Source organism: Solanum lycopersicum, chromosome 3 (genome assembly GCF_036512215.1).
Source record: "Solanum lycopersicum chromosome 3, SLM_r2.1".
NCBI classification, from domain to species: domain Eukaryota; kingdom Viridiplantae; phylum Streptophyta; class Magnoliopsida; order Solanales; family Solanaceae; genus Solanum; species Solanum lycopersicum.
Window position 1 is genome coordinate 56738261 of NC_090802.1, and position 8603 is coordinate 56746863.

The 8603-nt window shown below is 28.2% G+C and overlaps 2 protein-coding genes across 2 annotated transcripts; both read right to left on the minus strand.

The window, feature by feature from the left end:
- Positions 1 to 713: 713 nt before the first annotated feature.
- Positions 714 to 2937, minus strand: LOC101265012 (bidirectional sugar transporter SWEET10). Its single transcript, XM_004235291.5, has 6 exons — positions 2709 to 2937; positions 2069 to 2105; positions 1739 to 1949; positions 1483 to 1644; positions 1257 to 1376; positions 714 to 1163 (listed from the first exon to the last, which is right to left on the minus strand). The coding sequence occupies exons 1-6, from the start codon at positions 2749 to 2751 to the stop codon at positions 888 to 890; spliced, it is 849 nt and encodes a 282-aa protein (XP_004235339.1). The 5' UTR covers positions 2752 to 2937; the 3' UTR covers positions 714 to 887.
- A 3319-nt stretch (positions 2938 to 6256) lies between these two features.
- On the minus strand, positions 6257 to 8603 carry LOC101262399 (bidirectional sugar transporter SWEET14-like). The gene is made up of 6 exons (XM_004235422.3): positions 8472 to 8603; positions 8030 to 8066; positions 7736 to 7946; positions 7469 to 7630; positions 7168 to 7287; positions 6257 to 6797 (listed from the first exon to the last, which is right to left on the minus strand). Exons 1-6 carry the CDS (start codon positions 8521 to 8523, stop codon positions 6549 to 6551), a joined length of 831 nt encoding a protein of 276 aa, XP_004235470.1. The 5' UTR covers positions 8524 to 8603; the 3' UTR covers positions 6257 to 6548.

An 8603-nucleotide genomic window follows, 5' to 3' on the forward strand; every position in this document is an offset into this window, starting at 1 on the left:
TTTTATCATATTTATGTATATAATTTATTTTATTTTTTGAAAAATACAAATCAAGCATAAAAGGAAAAGTCTGATTTCCTTTCATAATTTATACACGTATAATATATCAGTTATACAGATTTTTAAATCGTTAATGAAATATTGTATTAATTTTATACATGAATAAACTTACTTTTAACAAGCTACCAAACATGGTTCGGATTAAAACTAGGTGTAATTTGCTTTAAATATATTGTATCTAAGTAGATTTATATGCATCTCAGATTCGCATGTATATGGAATATATGTGGATCACACTAGATATATACACATACTTTTATCTAGTATATATGTAACACGTGATTCATATGTATCCGAGATATATAGACAAACCTACTCGCCTCTCTCCCTATATATACACACAAACAATATGTATCTAAATGTATAAAATATGTATCTAACTTGAGATATAGTATATATAAAATTATTAATTAGTTATGTAAAATGTAATTATTTCAAACTACATATAATTAGTAAATATAATAGAAATATATGCATATGGTAATTCGAGTATATCAAATTCTTATCCGGCCGATATTGGTGAACAAAATTGACGCTTCTTTATTTTTGTTGTACAAAGTAAGGGTAAGTACCGCTAGTTTTTAAATATTAGCCATTTCAATATTGTAACATTATGATAAAAGGAAATTTAATAAAACATGAGATTAACCGAGTTAAACAAAAAATCCCAAGATTAAGGGAGCTTTGAAATTTAATTGAGAAATGAAATTACATGAGTTGAAACTTAATTACAACACACTTAACAAACTTGATTCCCATCAAAACACAGTGGGGAATTTTGTTAAAAATAATCGATACACATGCATCTTTTTAGGTTTACAAAAGTCTTAAGCCTCCTCAGTTTGCTGCTTCACTTCTTTAGATGCATTTTGATTCAGAGTTGAAGCCATTTGAATTTTTCCAGAACAAACCAATTTACCAAGCTTCACTATATCGATTATTTGTTCTTCGGTTAATTCTGGAATCTTCTTGTTATCGTCCAATATTATAACTGGATTTTGCACCTCAACATTAACGTTAACGATGGGCTTATGTTTTTTGCGATACATCGCATAGAGAATCATTTGGAGTATACCAAAAATGAATCCCAATATATTTGGAGCCTACATTACAAGATAATATTAATTATTTCCAACCACACATTAATTAGATAAATAAGTAAACAAGTACTAAAATAACATAATTAATTAACTTACAGCAATGTTAACATCTTTTAGTAGAAGACCGTAGAAAAACCACATCACAGCACTTATTGTTAGAAAAACTGATAGAAGAATTGGCATGTATTCCACACTCTTTGTTTTAATAACTTGTCTCTGCATAAATAAAACGCGCATAATGTTTAATAAGCATTAATTTTTAAAATAAGACAGATAACCTGTTATAACATGATAAAATCGAGAAGTAAGTTTTGAAGCTTACCACAATGCCTAAGGGTGCAACAAATACACATAAGGAGAAAATAAGGCAAATCCATCCAACAATTTGTCCACGAACAACTCCTTTGAATAAAAATTGAGTAACTAGGATTATTGCACCAAATCCACCAACAACGGTTAAAAGTAGCATTTTCACAGTATTAACCTGAATTTATAAATAAAATTATATTATACTTCTCTTCCTTTTTATTATTATAAAATGGAAATAATGATAATAATAATTAAAAAAAAAACCTTACCCTGGCTTTCTTTGGTGCATAGTAAAGGAAGAGGCTAACGTAGATAGTTTCAATGAGCATTCCAAATGAGTTAATTGTTATGAGAAGTGTTGTGTTTGTCTTCAAAAATGCATAGTAAATCCAAAGCATGCAGCTAAAGAGAGCAATCACGTATGGAATTGATTGATATCCTTCAGTTGATTTCTTCTTGTAAATTTTATTAAATGTTGGTCTGCAAATATTATAATAATTAACTACTATGTAACGTTCAATTTTATTCACTTATTATAACGTGAAATTATTAATGATTATAGAAATGAACAGGGGCAACATGCTAGATCGATGACTTACATTGGAGAAAGGAAAACAATAAACGAGATAATATTTCCTGCAAGATTAATTGAAAATTCAGGGTCAATATAGAAATTAATTGATTCTTGGTAATTAAATTAAAACAAATGAATAATTGGAAGAGATTATAAAATAACAATAAAGATCCATTAGGAATGATTAAATTATGTATGTTAATGATTGAGGTACGATGAAATGATTGAAACTTCCACTTAATTAGAGAATTTAGGGATTTGTCTTTAAGTGTGAGTCATAATATAATTTGTTATTGCCCTACTTTTGACTAATATAGATTTTCCAACTACTAATGTAAAAGGAAAAACAATAACAATTAATTAAATGATTTATGTGAAACTGTTTGATTTGATAAAAAAAAATATATTCTAATTTCTGTCACTATAATTCATATTTTAAAAAATAATAGGAAAATTTATCAAAATATGACTTTCTTTTGAAACGGATTAAAATAAAAAATATTGTATTTAAAATGTGACATTTGTCATCTTTCAAATAAAATAAACTATATGCTATAATAGGTAAATAAAAAATAGTTGTATAACAATTGCATAGACTAACATGTGTGTAACTCAAGTATTTTGTCAATTCAATTCTAAAAGAAAAAAGAAAAAAAAGATTTTACCAAGGACACCAAAAACAAATGCCCAATGACCAGCAATAGCCATCTCCTTTTTTTTTCTCAAAATGGAAATTTCTATCTTTGTTAATCTCTCACTTACAAATAATTGCAAGTACTTGATTGATAATGAAATGAGGGGTGCTCACTTCACGTATTTATATAGCAAGGCTACAAGTATATAATATTATTGGATATATATGTTCTATAGTTTTCCAATTTTAATTTTTATGTCAATTAGTGCTTTATGCGTTATAATTCAATTTGTATACAAAACAAAACACCTTTTCATCCTTTAACCTTTTTGGGCTTGATATATCCTCAAAATAAAAGGTCCCATTTTTCTCTTTTATTATGTCATCGTCCTATCTATGAGGCACTAAAGCTTCCAACCATGGCACTAAAATTTTGAAATTTTTTTTAATTTGATCCTCATTTATTTTATATACAAATAATGTGACCCTAGTCAGCAAAAAAAAAAACAATCAACAAATGATGGGAGGCACCTATCAATGTTTGCCAATTGGCACCAATAATAGATGTTTTTTGGCTCCATGAAAAATGAAAGACTCGAAAATCGGTTGTAGGGGAAGAGCTGGGTGGAGGTTTATGGGTTTGGACGAACCCATTAGCTTTTTTTGTTGACACTATATTTATTAGAAAATTAAATGAATACACCCCATAACAAAATTCATTGACAATTTGGTGGTAAGGAAAAGTCGGTGGAAATGTTTTCCACACTAGTGTTGTGGGTTCAAACCGTCCTAAAATTTAGAACCCTCAAACTTCTAATTTTGGTTCCGCCTCTAAATTCGATAGTTAATAAGATAGGTGATCTACAAGGTTTTGACAATCGACCTCTTCCCTTTGAGCTAGTATTTGGAGTGTAAGTTAGGTTCAACACCTAATTTTACATAATATCAAAATAGAACTCATTTCACTGGATGTTGGACCCTCAAACTAAAAAGTATATTGCCCATGCTTCAGATGTCCAGCCGCCCAGGCATAATATGGGGATGTTGAAGAATGAAAAAATTCTACGTAATTAGTTAATACGATGAATAGACTTCTTATATAAAATCTAGACAATACAATTTTTGTATCTAACTTTTAAGGTATACGCATTAGATTCGAGATCTTTTACAGTAATGAAAATTATCATTTTTGGTAGAGTGGCTGATGAATTTTGCTTTAGTAGGCTTATCACGTTTTGGTGGATTATGTCATATTTTTATATATATCTGTATGTACAATGAAATTGATCACAAATTTAAAATGTTAATGACATGTTAAGCATAAGTGGCTGATGTTAATATGCTTTTAAATTTACGGATTAGGCTTCACAAAAAAGCGTGAAGACCAGTCTAATCCATTTATCATGGGATTAGTCTTCTATATAATTATTCGACATATTCAGGTATACATTTCCATATTTTGCACCTTATCAACTTCATTTTAATCAACATTTTTGCTTTAAAAATCAAAATCATTGCTATCACCGATCATATATGGAAATCAGAAATTGTTATATATCAACTCCCTCCGTTCTTGTTCCTCTTAAAATAATGTAACAACATTTCCTTATTAGTCCATCTAAAATAAGTATATATTTCAATTTTTGAGAGTAATTTAATTTTAAACTTTTCATTTTTATTTGAGATGACGAGTTTAATATCACAGCACATGCTTAACAAATCTTATAGTAGCATGTTTAAGACTACAATAGTTTCAGAAATATATTTATTTTTTTGTTAAATCTCAAATAGTACATCATATAAATTAAAATGGATGAAGTATTAAATTCAAGTTAAATTTAAGGAGCGAAAGATATAATTATTATAGAAATATTTAGTAGCAATATATATTTCTTTTAGCAACAATATTTATTTTTGATAAACTATTTCGCAACAATTAAGTTAATATTATTGCATTTAAAGTCGTTAAAACCTTTAGCGATATATATATATAAAGTGTTGGAATACTCATATTTTCCCACTATCCTTAAATATGATATAGCTTGAATATAAATCCTTTATTTGTTATATATAGTGGCTTGGAATACTTAATATTGTGTCCAAATATGCATAATAGAAATATTTTCTAGTAATGCCTAAAATCGTATATAATATTATCGTCTTTTGAACTTTTTTCCCCTTTAAATTGGATAAGATTTAATCCTTTTTCCCTTTAAAATAAAAAAGGGAAAATGGTGGGAGACAATTAAACGACGAACCTTTAGGATTTATGTGGCTACAGTTTTAATTTCAGCAGCCAATACATGCCTTCGAATTCAATTATGTACATTCTCAATTATTGAACAATACACTATAAATTATTTTTTGGTTATAAAATTAGAGTAAACAAGAAACAATATTAAAAGATCATGAGAAGTTTCGAATTTGAATAACTCTAAATAATGAGTTATTTTGTTAAGCAACACTTTAGGAACTTTTTAATTTAAATTTAAATTTAATTGAGCTATAATGCAGTATCAAATATCAAATGGAGAAAAAAAAAAGCAATAGAAATAAAAGAAAATGTAGTTATGCCACTACCGTCGACCACAATATAGCTTTAATTATTCGTGGTGTAATAATGTTATTCTATACGTTTGAAACAAAAAATATATATTATTATATGCGCACCTATCGCTTACTTGATTTTTATTCTTTGTAAAAAGGTTACATAAATTATTTAGACTTCATTCAATAATAAAATAGTTGATCATTTCATGTACTTTTGCAGGGACATATGGGAAAGAAGTATTAATCCCAAATAGCTTTATATTATTGTTCAGAATGTAAATAGTTATTATACCACCAAGAGTAATTGTGATGGGTTGATTTGATTCTTAAGTAAGAGGTTACGGATTTTTGAGAGCAGAAATTGTTTTGATAACTTTTTTTTATTATAAATTTTAAATTAATTGAACTTTTGAAACACGCATCTGTCAAAGCAGAATGCATTACATTGATTCTAAACTAGTTTTGTATAGTATATCTAATTTCAGGCCTAATTTTCATTACTTTAATTGGCTGCAAAATTTTGACAATTTTGTTTTGTTTCTCTTTGAGGATGTTTATACGAGAAACAGATCGAAGGAGTAGATTTTATTTACCTTTGTCAAGGTGGATTTGTCTTTGTGTTTATCACCTAATAATAAAACAATATATATTTAATGTGATTTGCATGCATCTGAGATGCTAGATGCACAGGAGAGTGGTGAGCAAGCTGGGAGGGAAACGAACAAAATTTGTTATGTATCACAGATATATGTGAATCTACTTTAACACAGTATATACATTGATTTGACTTCACACACGTATCCTGAGATACATGCATATAGACATATTTGGATGCACTAAAATCTTATAAAATAATGCAAATTAGTGTGTGTCTAAATAATTAGCTCCTAAACTAGTGAGATTTATGTAAGATAACCTAAGAAATACGTAGTGAGCACATTATTAGGTACATTTTCATGGTAAAAATCTACTTTACTACTTGCAATTAAAATTTTAGAACACATGAGAATTCGGAAATAGGATAACAAATATAGAAAGAAGTAATTCTTTTTATATATATATATATATATATATATATATATGTAACGTGTAAGCCATACATGATATCGAGATTCGTAGTATTCCAAATAAATTTGGAACTCATGTAACTCGTAGTTACTACTAAATCACAAAATAGTACATTACATACAATTGGACCATGAACATATAGATATAGAAAATAAGTTGAGGCCCAGTTTTTAAGAAAACCTTTCAGAAAAGGCCCCTCAATTATAAGGATTAGTTTAGTAGCACCCTCCAAAGTATTGTCTCTACGTCTTGCTTAAACTTGAGAGTTCATTTGGGGATCTTGAAGATTTTTACCATCTTTAGCTTCTCCATTTTCACTGTCCAAAGATGAAATATTAACTGGATAAACTTCAGAATTTACTTTTGTTGGCTGCTCTTGATCCACCTTTACCACGATGGGTAATTCTTTTTCTGTTGCAACGTTGTTTGACTTGGAATTTCTATATATTCCATAGAGTATCATTTGAAGCACTCCAAGTATCATTCCCGGTATATTTGGTACCTGATTTTTATTATGTTCCCAAACATTAGTCATATGGGCACAAATTATGTTAACTTACAATCCTATTAGGTCATCTAAATAATAATTATATATATACATATGTAATTGTTTATCCTAGATGACATTTGATGTGTTTTTATACTGACATTTTGACAGTCAGTTTGATTAACCTTCTAAGTTAATTTGGATCAACTCTAACATTTAAAAAAAGTTATACTTGAATTTTTTAAAAGCAACATAAAAAGTATCGATCTTTCTCAATACAGTACAATGAAAACATATGTCAATTAAAGTTTAAATAATTTGAATTTCAAAAAATAAAAAGTGTCACTTAAATTACGATTGACGAAGCAACTTATAAAATAATTACCGCGACATAGACGTCCTTCAAAAGCAAACCATACAAAAACCACATTACAGCACTAACTGTAAGAGCTAATGACAAGTTAAATGGCATGAATTCCACACTTTTGGTCCTTATTACACGTCCCTGCAATTTTACAAAAAAAAAATGAAAGAATTAAATGGTGTTAATTAGAGAAATGTCTAGGCACTAAATAACTAAGTTATCATAATTAAAAATTTAAAGAACATCCTAAGCCCCTAACTATAAAAGCATAAAAAAGAATCGTAAAACTTAAAAAAATAAATATATACTCAAAGTTAATTACCATAATGCTTAGAGGTGCAACAAATACACTGATAGAAAAAGCCATGCAAATCCATCCAATAACTTCAGCTCTTTTTGTTCCTTGGCATAAAATTTGTGTGAGGAAAAGAATCAATCCAAAGACACCAAAATTCAACAGTAGGACAAGTCCTAATGTTTTCATCTGCAACACATTTTCAAATTTCATAAATCACAAAATCGCGTTAGAATTAAAAAGGCACGCGCACATATATACATACACATATATATAAGAAATTTATATGTATACCCTTGCTTTTTTTGTAGCGTAAGTAAAATAAATCGCGACGTAAATGGTCTCAGCAATGCAACCAAAAGAGTTGATGGTGATGAGAAGTGTAACATTAGTTTTAACCATTGCATAGTAAATCCAAAGCATTGCACTAAATAATCCAACAACATATGGTAATGAATGGAACCCTTCCGATGATTTCTTCTTAACAATCCTGTAAAATGTTGGCCTGCAAAATCATGATATATGTTTAAAAAAATGTGTATAAATTAAAGTTTGTATGTGTAATTTATTTTTGGAGGAATAACTCACACTGGGGCAATAAACACCATGAAGGAAACTAAGTTACCTGCAACATTGTCACAAATGGAAAAGACATATATTAATTACTTCTCCTATATATATTTCTCAAACAAAAAAAAATTATTCTATTTTAATGCATGTTATTATAGTTTTATCTATTTTTGATGTGTTAATTAATTTATTTCATAAGAGTTGGTTTAGATATACTTCCTAGATCCAGCTAGATTGTAATTTGTAAGAGCTAGTATATTAATAGAAACAAAATGGAACCCAACTTGCTTGCTATAAATTCATGACGAACAAATTCTATAGCTAAACAGTAAAATTAGTTGTTAGATTCTATTCATAACGTACAAATTCTATAGCTAAACAGTAAAATTAGTTGTTAGATTCTATGCTACGATGAAGTTATAAACAAAGCATGCACATGAAAATATGATTGAAATTTTACCCAAAATGCCAAAGGTGTAGACCAAAGGATGAGTATGAGAGACACTAGTCATTTTTTCTTTTCTTTCTTCTATTCTCAAAGAAAGAATTAGAATTAAAATTAAGAGTAAAATGTGAAGGCTAATTAGTATTT